At 46.3% G+C, this 15623-nt stretch overlaps 1 protein-coding gene across 1 annotated transcript in view; it reads right to left on the reverse strand.

Annotated features, from left to right (window-relative positions):
* LOC147684242 (putative cation-transporting ATPase 13A4) overlaps positions 1 to 15623 on the reverse strand; it is a 249194-nt gene that overhangs the window by 80153 nt on the left and 153418 nt on the right. Inside the window, exon 16 of the mRNA XM_086944644.1 lies at positions 9385 to 9541. Coding sequence (XP_086800770.1) covers positions 9385 to 9541 — 157 coding nt within the window. The remainder of the gene's footprint in view (positions 1 to 9384; positions 9542 to 15623) is intronic.

The raw sequence follows: 15623 nt of genomic DNA on the forward strand, positions 1-15623 counted from the left end.
AGCGGGAGGGTAAAAATTACTATTCCCACTCCAGTGAGTGCAACAGTAGGGAAAGCGTTGGATAGCGTAGGGGTAAAAAATACTATTCCCACTCCAGAGAGTGCAACAGTAGGGAAAGCGTTGGTTAGCGTAGGGGTAAAAATTACTATTCCCACTCCAGAGAGTGCAGCAGTAGGGAAAGCGTTGGATAGCGTAGGGGTAAAAAATACTATTCCCACTCCAGAGAGTGCAGCAGTAGGGAAAGCGTTGGATAGCGGGAGGGTAAAAATTACTATTCCAACTCCAGAGCGTGTAACAGTAGGGAAAGCGTTGGATAGCGTAGGGGTAAGAATTACTATTCCCACTCCAGAGAGAGCAACAGTAGGGAAAGCGTTGGATAGCATAAGGGTAAGAATTACTATTCCCACTCCAGAGAGTGCAACAGTAGGGAAAGCATTGGATAGCGTAGGGGTAAAAATTACTATTCCCACTCCAGAGAGTGCAGCAGTAGGGAAAGCGTTGGATAGCGGGAGGGTAAAAATTACTATTCCAACTCCAGAGCGTGTAACAGTAGGGAAAGCGTTGGATAGCGTAGGGGTAAGAATTACTATTCCCACTCCAGAGAGAGCAACAGTAGGGAAAGCGTTGGATAGTATAAGGGTAAGAATTACTATTCCCACTCCAGAGAGTGCAACAGTAGGGAAAGCATTGGATAGCGTAGGGGTAAAAATTACTATTCCCACTCAAGAGAGTGCAACAGTAGGGAAAGCGTTGGATAGCGTATGGGTAAAACATGCTATTCCCACTCCAGAGAGTGCAACAGTAGGGAAAGCGTTGGATAGCGGGAGTGTGAAAATTACTATTCCCACTCCAGATAGTGCAACAGTAGGGAAAGCTTTGGATAGCGTAGGGGTAAAAATTACTATTCCCACTCCAGAGATTGCAACAGTAGGGAAAGCGTTGGATAGCGTAGGGGTAAAAAATACTATTCCCACTCCAGAGATTGCAACAGTAGGGAAAGCGTTGGATAGCGGGAGGGTGAAAATGACTATTCCCACTCCAGTGAGTTTAACAGTAGGGAAAGTAATGATTAAATATATTATTAAAAATAAATTAAATATCAATACCAATAAAACATTAATTGAAATTAATAACCAATTTAATATTATGTAATAATTAATTAGAAATACAACTACATATTACCCTATTCCCCTATAAACCCACATCCTACTACAGAAAATACATTAATACAATTATCATAATTATCAAATATTTAATTAATACGAAATAATTACAATTAATAAAAATTAATTGCCAATTAATATAAATTAATTACCAATTCAAAATTAATTAACAATAAATTTAAAATCAATACCAATAAATGAAAAAAATTATTTACTTAATTACAATTAAATTACTTCCCACCCTATTCCCCTATAAACCCACAACCCGCTACACAAAATAAATTTAGAAAATGAACATAATTAACAATTAATCAAATAATACAAATTAATTGGCAATTAATGAAAATTAATTACCAATTAAAAAATAACAACAAATTCAAAATGAATACCAATAAATAAATAAAAATATTTAATTAATTACAATTAAATTACTTCCCACCCTATTCCCCTATAAACCCACAACCCACTACAGAATAAAATTACGCAAAAATTAAAAACCATAAAATTCATTACTTAAAATACATTAAACATACATTACAAAAATTAATATACACTTTTCACACATATACTAACATACAAAACACTTTAAAAAAAATTATATTATTAAAAAATCGATATATTTAATGCCTATATTGTATACTTCGATATTTTGACTTCTATATTTTGAAAATCGATATTACTTACCTTAAATTCGATATTTTTAACCACTATATTGTGTCCATTCGATATTTTGTCCATTCTATATTTTTACTTCGCTATTATGTCCATTCTATATTTTGGAATCAATATTATGACTGTTTACCGTGTGAACAGAACAGGGAAACAATAGAAGAGCAGCAGAAGAGACGGCAAACGACAGCGGGGTGAATAGATCAGGAAGCAAAGAACTGCAGCAGGAGCAACGGCAAGCGACAGCGGGGTGACTAGAACAGGGTTAACAATAGAAGAACAGCTGGAGCAATGGCAAACGACAACTGTGTGAACAGAACAGGGAAACAATAGAAGAGCAGCAGGAGCGACGGCAAGTGGCAGCGGGGTGAATGGAACAGGAAACAAAGAACTGCAGCAGGAGTAACTGCAAGCGACAGCAGGGTGAACAGAATAGGGAAACAATAGACGAGCATCAGAAGTGACGGCAAGCAACAGTGGGGTGAATAGAACAGAGAAAGAATAGAAGAGCAGCAGGAGCGATAACAAGCGGCAGCGGGGGGAATGGAACAGGGAAACAATAGATGAGCAGCAGAAGCAACGGCAAGCGACAGTGGTGTGAATAGAACAGGGAAACAATAGAAGAGCAGCAGGAGCGATGGCAAGCGGCAGCGGGGTGACCAGAACAGGGAAACAATGAACGAGCAGCAGAAGTGACGGCAAGCAACAGTGAGGTGAATAGAAGAGCGGCAGGAGCGATGGCAAGCGGCAGTGGGGTGAATAGAACAGGGAAACAATAGAAAAGCAGCAGGAACAATGGCAAGCGGCAGCAGGGTGAATAGAACAGGGAAACAAAGAACTGCAGCAGAAGTGACGGCAAGCAACAACGGGGTGAATAAAACAGGTAAACAATAGAAGAACAGCAAGAGTGACAGCATAAAACACCTGGGTGAACAGAACAGGGAAGAAATAGAAGAGCACCAGGAGCGATGGTAAATGGCAGCGGGGTGAATAGAACAGGGAAACAACAGAAGAGCAGCAGGAGCGACGGCAAGCGACAGCAGGTTGAACATAACAGGGAAACAATAGAAGAGCAGCAGGAGCGATGGCAAGCGGCAGCAGAGTGAATAGAACAGGGAAACAAAGAACTGCAGCAGAAGCAATGGCAAGAAACAGCGGGGTGGATAGAACAGGGAAACAACAGAAGAGCAGCAGGAGCGACGGCAAGCGGCAGCGGGGTGAATAGAACAGGGAAACAAAGAACTGCAGCAGGAGTAACAGCAAGCAACAGCGGGGTGAATAGAACAGGGAAACAACAGAAGAGCAGCAGGAGCGACGGCAAGCGACAGCAGGGTGAACAGAACAGGGAAACAATAGACGAGCAGCAGAAGTGACGGCAAGCAACAGCGGGGTGAATAGAACAGGGAAAGAATAGAAGAGCAGCAGGAGCGTTGGCAAGAGGCAGCAGGGTGAATAGAACAGGGAAACAAAGAACTGCAGCAGAATTGACGGCAAGCAACAGCGGGGTGAATAAAACAGGTAAACAATAGAAGAGCAGCAAGAGCGACAGCATAAAACACCTGGGTGAACAGAACAGGGAAAAAATCGAAGAGCAGCGGGAGCGATGGCAAGTGGCAGCGGGGTGAATAGAACAGGGAAACAAAGATCTGCAGCAGGAGCAACGGCAAGCGACAGTGCGGTGAAAACAACAGGGAAACAATAGAAGACAGCAGAAGAGACGGCAAGTGACAGCAGGGTGAATAGAACAGGGAATCAATAGAGGAGCAGCATGAGTGATGGCAAGCGACAGCTGGGTGCACAGAACAGGGAAACAATAGAAGAGCAGCAGGAGTGACGGCAAGTGGCAGCGGGGTGAATAGAACAGGGAAACAATAGAAGACAGCAGAAGAGACGCCAAGCGACAGCAGGGTGAATAGAACTAGGAAACAGTAGAAGAGCAGCAGGAGGGACAGCAAGCGGCAGCGGGGGAAATGGAACAGGGAAACAATAGATGAGCAGCAGAAGCGACGGCAAGCAACAGTGGTGTGAATAGAACATGGAAAGAATAGAAGAGCAGCAGGAGCGATGGCAAGCGGCAGCGGGGTGAATAGAACAGGGAAACAAAGAACTGCAGCAGGAGCAACGGCAAGCGACAGTGGGGTGAAAACAACAGGGAAACAATAGAAGAGCAGCAGGAGGGATGGCAAGCAACAGCGGGGTGACCAGAACAGGGAATCAATGAACGAGCAGCAGAAGTGACGGCAAGCAACAGTGAGGTGAATAGAAGAGCGGCAGGAGCGATGGCAAGCGGCAGTGGGGTGAATAGAACAGGGAAACAATAGAAAAGCAGCAGGAACAATGGCAAGCGGCAGCAGGGTGAATAGAACAGGGAAACAAAGAACTGCAGCAGAAGTGACGGCAAGCAACAACGGGGTGAATAAAACAGGTAAACAATAGAAGAACAGCAAGAGTGACAGCATAAAACACCTGGGTGAACAGAACAGGGAAGAAATAGAAGAGCACCAGGAGCGATGGTAAATGGCAGCGGGGTGAATAGAACAGGGAAACAACAGAAGAGCAGCAGGAGCGACGGCAAGCGACAGTGCGGTGAACATAACAGGGAAACAATAGAAGAGCAGCAGGAGCGATGGCAAGCGGCAGCAGAGTGAATAAAACAGGGAAACAAAGAACTGCAGCAGAAGCAATGGCAAGAAACAGCGGGGTGGATAGAACAGGGAAACAACAGAAGAGCAGCAGGAGCGACGGCAAGCGACAGTGCGGTGAACATAACAGGGAAACAATAGAAGAGCAGCAGGAGCGATGGCAAGCGGCAGCAGAGTGAATAAAACAGGGAAACAAAGAACTGCAGCAGAAGCAATGGCAAGAAACAGCGGGGTGGATAGAACAGGGAAACAACAGAAGAGCAGCAGGAGCGACGGCAAGCGGCAGCGGGGTGAATAGAACAGGGAAACAAAGAACTGCAGCAGGAGTGACAGCAAGCAACAGCGGGGTGAATAGAACAGGGAAACAAAGAACTGCAGCAGGAGTACCAGCAAGCGACAGCAGGGTGAACAGAACAGGGAAACAATAGACGAGCAGCAGAAGTGACGGCAAGCAACAGCGGGGTGAATAGAACAGGGAAAGAATAGAAGAGCAGCAGGAGCGTTGGCAAGAGGCAGCAGGGTGAATAGAACAGGGAAACAAAGAACTGCAGCAGAAGTGACGGCAAGCAACAGCGGGGTGAATAAAACAAGTAAACAATAGAAGAGCAGCAAGAGTGACAGCATAAAACACCTGGGCGAACAGAACAGGGAAAAAATCGAAGAGCAGCGGGAGCGATGGCAAGTGGCAGCGGGGTGAATAGAACAGGGAAACAAAGATCTGCAGCAGGAGCGACGGCAAGCGACAGTGCGGTGAAAACAACAGGGAAACAATAGAAGACAGCAGAAGAGACGGCAAGTGACAGCAGGGTGAATAGAACAGGGAATCAATAGAGGAGCAGCATGAGTGATGGCAAGCGACAGCTGGGTGCACAGAACAGGGAAACAATAGAAGAGCAGCAGGAGTGACGGCAAGTGGCAGCGGGGTGAATAGAACAGGGAAACAATAGAAGACAGCAGAAGAGACGCCAAGCGACAGCAGGGTGAATAGAACTAGGAAACAGTAGAAGAGCAGCAGGAGGGACAGCAAGCGACACCTGGGTGAACAGAACAGGGAAACAATAGAAGAGCAGCAGGAGTGACGGCAAGTGGCAGCGGGGTGAATAGAACAGGGAAACAAAGAACTGCAGCAGGAGCGACGGCAAGCGACAGTGGGGTGAAAACAACAGGGAAACAATAGAAGAGCAGCTGGAGCGACGGCAAGTGACAGCGGGGTGAATAGAACAGGGAAAGAAGGAAGGAATATTGGATGGTAGGGAGAAAAAAGTATAGATGAACAAGTAGATGGACGAGGATGAATGAGTGTGGATGAATGATTGGGTGAAGGCATGAGTAAATGATAGGTGGATAGATAGGTGAAAGGACGGGCCAGTAAAGGGATGGGTGGATAGTTGATGGACAGGTGAAAGGATGGCAGAGTAAAAAGACGGATGAAAGGATGGATGGAGGGATGGATGGGGAATTGGTGAACAGTTGGATGGATGATAGATGGATATATGGAGGGGTGGATGGATGGATGGATGGTGAGAGTAAAGGGACAAATGGATTAGTAGGTGAAAAGACGAGTGAATGGATGTGAGAGTGGATGGATGATGGATAGAAGGCAGAGTGGATAGATGAATGGCAGAGTTGGCAAATGTATGGATGGATGGAAGAGTTGACGTATAGAGTACATTTGAGTGTGTGTGTGTCTGTGTAGACCTGCTTGGGGTTAACATGCTTCAACCTAACTTTGTATGTATATACCTATATATGCATATTTAGATATAGATACATACATGCATACATGCAGCATCTAATTTAAACTATGTAAGCAGACATCATTGCTTTACAATGAAAGGTAGTTGGACAAATTAACATGTGTGGCGAGGTACCATGTTTGTGTTTTTTTCTGTGACACCTCCTGTCAACTTCTGCAGCTGTGGTAGTGGGCACAAGAGGGAGGCCCATGGCAAGGCCTACTTGGGCACGGGACCACTCTGGCCTCCCTCCATGGATGCCAGTGGACTCGGCACACCTAGCAATGATGGCAGGATTTACTTTATAGCTCTCGGATGACTATTTTACATTTTAAATGGCATTCTGAGCTTATCTTTGGCTAAGACTTAGAGAACTCATCTCTAACATCAAAAGGTGCATAACCAATAAAACTAGAGGCATGTCCAGCAATTTGTGAGGGAAGGACACAAGTGTGGATCACAAACACAGCCTTTTTCTTTTAGAGCACGAAGAATGGCTGGGGACAGATAAGAGGTGGAGAAAGACACCCAAGCCCTTGCAGTGTGGGAGCTCTCTAGACATTCACCAGGGGTATAGAAACCTAGGGTCATATGCTAGTTAAGGGACCAAAATCCTAATGGGGCAAACAACCTCAATAGCATCTCTAGAAGTAGAAATACAAGGAGTACAAGAGCTTAATGCAGCAGCAGAAGAAGACAGAAGCTGGACTTCAGTCTTTGGGGAGACCCCAACATGTTCCCCATGAGATGATGCATGAAGTGCCAGAGATCAAACCCCACTGGGCCACTTTGCACTTTATTGCATAGAGCACAGGGCCAACACCTGATGGGGGAGCAGAATGCCAGGAATGAAAATGTAGTGAAGGAAGATTAGTCCTCAGTCAGCAAAGATAAAAACCTAAAATGTCTATGAGTGGCCATCAGCCACTCAAACTGAAAACACAATGCGCATTAAACACAGAAATCCAACAGAAATATAGACTCAGCGCCTGCAGCATCCTAAAAAATGTTTTTTTGGAATACCTAGCAAAAAACAAAAAATAAGATCTATCTCTTTAAATAAATAGTCCCTGTAGTGCTGCCTGCAGTGGGTTGGCTTCCAAGCAATGTAGCCATCTTGCACTGCACCCTCTGCATCTTGGATCCTGCCAATAACAGAGGATGTCCATGACCATATATGGGACAGGTGAAGGTTGAGTACCTTTTTAAGGGCATGTAACTGTGTGTTATAGCTTTAAAATGCATCCAGTGACAGCTTGGGGAAAGTGGCTGGGCCACCCTGCATGGCCTTAGCTCCATAGGAAATTAGTGGACCCCCATGCAGGACCTCAGCTCCATGGGAGGTTGATGGGCCACAATGCAGGGCCTCAGCTCCATGGGAGGTTAATGGGCCACCATGCAGGACCTCAGCTCCATGGTAGGTTGGTGGGCCACCATGCAGAGCCTCAGCTCCATAGGAGGTTGGTGGACCACCATGCAGGGCCTTGGCTCCATGGGAGGTTGGTGGGCCACCATGCAGGTCCTCGGCTCCATGGGAGGTTGATGGGCCACCAGGCAGGGCCTCGGCTCGAAGGGAAGTTGGCGGGTCATCATGCAGGACCTCATCTCCATGGTGAGCCACCATGCATAGCCTCATCTCAATGGGAGGTTGGTGGGCCACCATGCAGTGTCTCGGCTCCATGGGAGGTTCATAGGCCACCATGCAGGGCCTCAGCTCAATTGGAGGTTCGTGGGCCACCATGCAGGACCTCAGCTCCATGGGAGGTTGGTGGGCCACCATGCAGGGCCCCAGCTCCATGGGAGGTTGGTGGGCCACAATGCAGGGCATCCAGTCAATGGGAGGTTGGCGGACCACAATGCAAGGCCTCAACTCCATGGGAGGTTGGTGGGCCCCCGTGAAGGGCCTCAGCTCCATTGTAGGTTGGTGGGCCACCATGAAGGGCCTCAGCTCCATGGTAGGTTCGTGGGCCAAAATGCAGGGCCTCAGCTCCATGGGAGGTTGGTGGGCCACCAGGCAGTGCTTCTTTATACCCAGAGGAGACATCTCCACCCTACACAGCATTCTCCTGCTCACAGGCTGGGAGCTGCTAGAGGTGCTGCTCCTCACACACTGATTCCCTCTTCTGACAGGTTCCCTTTGCCCAAGGTTGAGGTATCACTCTCTATCCTGAAGTAAGAACAAGGCTGTTAGGAGCACATCACATCACTACTCACGTGTAACATCTTATTACTTGACAACCTTTCTTTCTGTCGGTAGCTGTGATTGAAATTGTATGCAACACCCCAAACAGACTGTGTGAGCTGGAAGATTAAAACATTCATCTGTCAGTGGCGAAGCTCAGAGAGTGACCTTAAGGGACGGTTTTAGACTGTCTGTGTTTTTCCTTTATTTTATTACAGGTGCTCAGGTACACCACAGCGCTCCGAAGGCACCCTGGTGACAGTAGGGAGCTGTGTGCAGAGCACCTTTGGACATGGAAGACACCACACAGAACCACATCAAGGTGCCTGCTGTTGCCAGCACTGAAACATTGATGTAAAACTCTCCTTTCCTTACGCGAAGTCCAGGCTATGGAGCACGGGCCAAGCATGCAGAATGCTCTTCCGGGTCAAAGTGAGTAACCACGGAAAAGAGCCATCACCATCATCCTGCTTTCCACTTTATTGACATGTTCTAGGCAGTTTTTAACTGTAACTATTTGACATTCTAAGCAAATCAAAGAAATACATGATAAATCTTCTATAATTTAATAATACTGTATTGTCTTTCATTGAATTTTCTTTCATTCTGTGTCTAATGTTGTTCATTAACTTTTTACATGTTTAATTAATATCACATGGACATATAGTACATTTGATTTGATTTAACTTCATTTCACTACTTCTCGTTGTCTCAGCATACCATATTTAAAGGACTATATACTATAAGACATAAAATACCCCAAAGTATATGTAATGGAGATCCTGGACACCTACTGAGACTTACATGACCAAATAAATGCACTCAGCCTACTTCCTCGCGCCTGTGTGATAATTTGACTCCTTCGAGGTGTGGAAGAAGCTGATGGCACACAGGTGGGCACTTTTCACATTTGAATCTACTATATCACTAGAGATCTCTGAAGGTTTTCCCAAACCTTGTAAAGGCTGCTGTTCTGTTTTTAGGGTTTTTACCTGTCTCAGGTCTGCAGAAGCTGATCACCTTCTCTGGTGCTCCTTTCATGAAGACCATGCACTGGTCGCCTCCAACCACCTGTGTGACGACCGACATCCTCTGTAGGCCTGAGGAAAATGGGAACTGGTGCACGATGGCGAGGCCTTCGACAGGAACCTAAGGACAAAGCAGAAGAGTATGCCATCATGAATCCGAACAGTAAGAATAACCTTCCTTCTATAGTTTGGTTTTTGTGAGCACACCACTCATGGCCACCTCAGAGCCTGTTTCATTGATGGTCACAATGTGGGAGGGCAGTTGGACTGGTTAGAAAAGTAGATATAAGACCCTTGACATTTGAGGACCCAATGGTGCTGGTTGAGAGAAGGCACAACTAGACCTAGCGTCTGAGCAGCAGACGTGTGAGGCAGTCAAAGGGTGCTGTATGACCAAGTTGAAGTTAGATGTGATTGGGAAGTGGGATCCAACGTGTACGCAGAGACCAATCCTTGGCATCATTCTTTACTGGAATTTCAGACCTCTGTAGAACCTGGAATGCAATGGTGAACCCTTCAAAGCTTAGATCCATGAACACATCTGGATCACCCCACAAAGGTTCTGCTTTTGATGGGAAGAACAACAAGCTGGGCCTGGCAAGCCCAAAGGGAGGTCTTGTATCGATGATCCTTGGGATGATATCTATGACAAACATCATGCAGAGCTTTGCGTACAAGGCATGTTGTCTTCAATGGATATGTCTCGTTAAGCGTGAGCCACAGTAGAGCCTGTCGAGTATGAGGATGACTTTATTAGGATTGTAGGAATTTGCACAACTGGCGTGCACAACTTTTCTCAAAATATGGGTAGCTGTGCCAAAAGCATATATAAGTCAGCGCTTTCTGGTAGCTGGCATCTCTTTCCACTGCAATAAAGGGCAACAGGTCTACTGGTGCTGGTCACTAGCGTCCACCCAGGTCAAAACAGCAGATCCAGGCTTCCTGGAACCAAGCGCACCGTTCCAGGCTGCCCCACCTACCAACACCCTACATGCCCCTCCTACACCGTGCCAGATGCCCTCATCTGTGTCTACCAGTGTCATTGGGAGGATGATGCCTGACCTGGAGCTGGCAGTGGTGTATTGGGAGGGAAAACATTCCTGGTCGAGGATGCCGCTCCGCAGAGCAATAACCAGGAAATGGCGGACCGGCAGACTGCACCCCCCTACAAACCTGCCAAGGAGGTTACTCAGGGCTGTTCTTAATGACACATTCCATTGTTTGAAAGTCTTTAGGTTGCAACCTTTCTAATTTTTCACAAATGTGCACATGTCCTTAAAACTGGGCAAATCCCTAGACATTATAAGTGAAAGCAATGGGAGGAAAATGCATTCTTGAAAATTACTCTGAGTTGGATTGTAAGTGAAAGACCCAGACTGAACAACACCTCCAAGCTGCAAACCTTTTGTGCTTCAGAGGAGGCATCCTTGTTGGATCTTGTTAGGATAGTCGGTACCTGCTTGGCCTTTATGGCCATTAATAGGATCTCAGCCTTAGGATAGGCGTCCGTATATTGTTTTCACATCAGACTCCATTGTCTCCTGCAAGTATGGGATCTATAAAGGCTCTTAGGGCAGGAAAAGGTCACCCACAGCTGAACCGACACAATATCTGTGCTGGAAGTGGTATTTTCCGGTTGGCCGAGGCGATGCCCTGTATGTTCTTCTGTTGATTGACTTTTTTAAACAATTTTACTTGAGTGTGCACTTTTTATTTACAGATGAAAGCATAGTGTGCCTACACAGCGGCGGCTCCTGCGCAAAGGCGGAGGAGCGTTGCCCCACTGCTTTTATGCATTGAAAAAAGAAAACAAAATGATAAAAACAAAGGTTATTATAATTGTATTTTTCCTCGCTTACTTCCTGCAGCTAAGCAGAGGGCTGGGCCGTCCATTCCCACATGTCAACACCACTGCAGGAAGGAGGAGGAGCAGTGACTTTGCTTCAAGTGCCCATGTCAGTTAGGCCGGCCACCTAAAGCTGGTCAAACTGTCATCTGCACTTAGATCTCTCCACCCGGGCGGTGCGTCACAGCCGGGTGGAGAACACGCAGAGGGTCGTATTCCTTTAGTGAGTGCCTAACTATGGTGCTCACGCCAATGATGGCGTTGCTCTCATTCTGGGTAATACCAGCATGAGTCCAGTGTCTGGATTGGTGTAGGGGACTCTGCGGCATGCCAGGAGTCAAGGAGTAGATTCCAAAAGAGCACCGATGCTGCAGAATGCAGGTAAGCATTATTTTTTGTATTCTTTCCCCCGTACTGTCCCTCTTATGCTGACCTCCCCCACACTGCTCACCACTTAAATACCACAGCAGCCGCCACTGTGCCTACGTGTCCGAATACTTATTTAGTTTTGTGTGTTCCATGAACCTTTTTCTAGGTCCTGCCTACCAGACAACTCAAGCTGTCTGTTTGCTTGAATACCTATTGTCAACTTACGGTGGGTTTAGATGCCACCCATTGCATTCCATTGGTTGGTTTTATTGTCTCTCTCAGTTGCTTGATTTGTCTTTGTTAGTCGGTGTGGCAATTCCCTCCTTTTTTGTGTTTGACCATCCCCTGGTTCATGTCCTTATTATTTGTGTCCTTCCAGTGCTTACATTTTCAGGCATTACTGTTTTCTTTTTGGTTAGGCACGTCATGAAAGTGCATGTGTTTTTTCACCTCTCTTACTTGTGTGCTTCCCCCCTCTCAAAACCTGACCCCCAGTGCCTGCGTTGCTTTTTCCTTCCCTCCTTTCCTCGCTCTCCTCTCACCAATCTCAGCCTTATTTATTTTTTTGTTTTTCAATACCCCAATCTCCCCTCTAAAGCTCTTCTTGCTCTTATGCTCCTCCCTGCTGGGCACCATTTGATGACAGCGCACTGTTTCAGAGCTTCAGTCCCCGAGGAGACTTAGGGGGCTATTTACAGGCACATATAGCCACAGGAACGTCACTATTAGTGCTGCCTTGTAAATGAGGCCCTTTGTAAATAAGGCACCCTTTCACGCAATACTAAGCATGGAACAGGCGGGCAATGGGTGTTGGGGTGGGCGTTCCACCGCAACACCCATTGATTTTGACACTGCCCCATATTTACAAGGGTGGCACAAATATGGGCCAGTGCCAAAGTTAAGATCAGAGAAAACCTGGTCCTACCCTGGCGAAACGAGGAGAAATGCTTTATTTCTCCTCGTTTTTGCTGTGTCTATGTGTGCTGCATTGTGCAGTACACATTAAAACAAAGAAACACCGTTGATTGTTTATGTGAAGAAAGGTGTCCCTTCCTGCTCATAAACAATCATTCAAAAAAATGAAGAGCAGCAACTTCTATGTGTGTTGCACAAAGCAGCACAGGTAGAAGTTACAAAATGCCATTTCAGATTGTTTATGTTCAGGAGTCAGATTGTTAATGTACAGGAAGGCACACCTTACTCCACATAAGCAATCATTCCCTCAACGCAGGCAGCCTTGCACTATGGTGCAAGGGGGCCTGCGTTTGCGCTAGGCTGCTAAGTTCAGCGCCAGCCCAGGGAAAACGCACCTGTGCCCCATATTGTTGTAAGTGCAGCGCAGCTCTGCATTTCAGAAATGGCAGAGCGCCACATTAAGCCAAGGAGGCTACTGCCGCTCTCTGTCACTAAGGGGCATATTTCGGAGCCCATCGCGCTGTCGGAGTGTCTCTTTTTCTGATGCCCCGGGCGAAACAAAGGACAAATTCATATCCATGAGAAGACGTTGTGTGTCTTTGAATGGACTCATAGAAATGAAGTAAAACAAGATTGCGAAAATCGCTGCGTTGCCTTCTCTGTGCCCGGGAGGCGTTCCATGGGCGTTGCGGTGGGCGTTGCGGTGGGCGTTCCATGGGCGTTGCGGTGGGTGTTGCGGTGGGCGTTCCATGGGCGTTGCGGCGGGGGTTCCCACACAACACCCATGCATTTTGACGCTTCCCCAGAGTCACAGCATCATATAAACCTGGGCATTCGCCAAAAACAGACATTTCCTCGAGGTGCGGTGTAAAGAGAGGAGAAATAACTTTTTCCTCTTTGCATGTGCGCTGCATTCTGCAGGACACATAGAAAGAAGAACACGCCTCACAGGATTGTTTTTGTGCAGGAAGGTGCCGACAGCACAGGTACCCGTGCACCATGGTGCAAGGGGGCCTACATTGGTGTTAAGCACCAAATTCTGCGTCACCCCTCGCTGAAAGGACAAGAATGCACCGTATTGGAGAAAAAAAACAGTGCATACCTGCTGGTTCCCTTTGACTTAGCGCACCGCCACAGGGTTACTCACTGCTCTGCACTTCACCAAATCCACATAAATGAGGTCACTGGAGTCAGATTCCGAGAGACTCTTCACACAGTGTCTCCCTTTGTCTTCGCCAGGAGGAGCCTGTCACTCTGCCTCACACACATGACCAGCATTGCAAACATTCTTAACTGCAGATGTTTCTTTACTCTTCACAGCAGCCAACAAGCGTGTTTGAAGAAGCATGAAAAGCCAAGCTGCCCCGCCCCTCAAACTCTAAGCCAGGTCATCCACGCTCTCTTGACCTGTACTTTATTATCCAGGGCTATGTAGATAAATGCACAGGTATATCCCCACAAGGAGGCAGCATTCAGCAGTTGCTGAATGCTGCTCTGTTTGCTTGTAATTAACTCAGATTTATGTACGTCTCTGGTCTGACATTGGCCGTGCACCATGAGTGCAATTACTTTCAGGACATCTCTCCATAGCCCACGATCTTTTAAATTGAAAAGGGCGTCTGCTGTAGGCGCTCCGAGGTTATTTCATCATGCAGGAGTTCATAACACAGCGATACCAAAGGGGATGATGGACGGAGCGTTAGAGCAAATCAAGCACTCACCCCCAGTCAACTGATCTGGGTTTAATCCATCACAATTCTTTAGCTCACTCCGCCACCCCAGTTCAGACATGGCCATATGCAAATCAGTCTGACCCTGTGCCTCATGGGAACAGTCCAGCCCAAACTCATTACACAAGACCACTGTGAACACTTTCTCACAACACCAGACAAGCTTGAAACTTTGAGAATCATGAATTAGTGATTTCTTGCCACACACAGAGTGCTGTGCCTGTCTACTGTGTGATAAGACTTTGAGTGAATGGATGAATGAAATGAATGAATGAAAAGTGTGTTTGATTAATTAAAACCTTACAATATACATGCAGTAATTCTTAATTACAAAATCCAATTATAAAATTGATTATAAAAACATTTGGGCATCAAGTTCATTATAATATTTACATATTATGTACATCCTACATTACATTCTTTTAGTTTTTGGTGTTCTAACTTAATTCTCAGTTGCTTTAAGAACTTTACAAAAGCTGAAGTTAAAGTTATAGCGTCAGTATGAAGGCATCGTACCAGAGCTTATAGCGTCAGTATGAAGGCATCGGATCAGAGCTTATAGCGTCAGTATGAAGGCATCGGATCAGAGCTTATAGCATCAGTATGAAGGCATCGTATCAGAGCTTATAGCGTCAGTATGAAGGCATCGTATCAGAGCTTGCCTACAGCTCCTTATTCCACGAACATTAAACTGTCTCTTAAGAATGGATACTCTTTCAACTTTCAGTTCTGGACACACCCAGAGGAGCTGCATAATGTTCTCTTCACCAAGTTTACATAAGTTACAAGTCGTTGGTGCCTCTGTACGCAACCATGGCATTAGATGACTTGTGCCCCTATATACTCCAAAGCAAAGACTTTCAGTGAGTGCACAGGACAGACTGTCGTTCTCTAAGCTTTTTTCCACTATAAGGCCGCAATCAGTTCCTCAATGACAAATAGAAAACACATGGAAAGAAAGCAGACAGTGGGCTTCTGATGATTCTACTTTAGGACGCAAAAATGAGCCTCCTCAGCATACTTTGTGGTGCTACATTCTCACTATGTTCTAGTAATGCTGCATATTTTATACTACCTAAGCCTTTCAATATAGAGTTTGCATACTCACAGACCAAAGACTAAAGCTTTTGTGGGAAGAAACATGGCTGTCCCTTAAATAAAGGGTCAACGGCCTGCTTTCTTCTCCACAGAAGCTTTCAATTGTTGCTCAGCGGGTAAAGAGTGCTCAATATTAACCCCTTCGCTGCGGCGGCAATTCCGCCGCAGCGCTAGGGGGGGGGAGAGAGCGGCGCTCGCATACTCTTAACAGAGCCGCTCCGTCACGAGCCGCGGTTGAGCTGTGC

Source organism: Lissotriton vulgaris, chromosome 11, assembly GCF_964263255.1.
Source record: "Lissotriton vulgaris chromosome 11, aLisVul1.2, whole genome shotgun sequence".
Lineage (NCBI taxonomy): Eukaryota > Metazoa > Chordata > Amphibia > Caudata > Salamandridae > Lissotriton > Lissotriton vulgaris.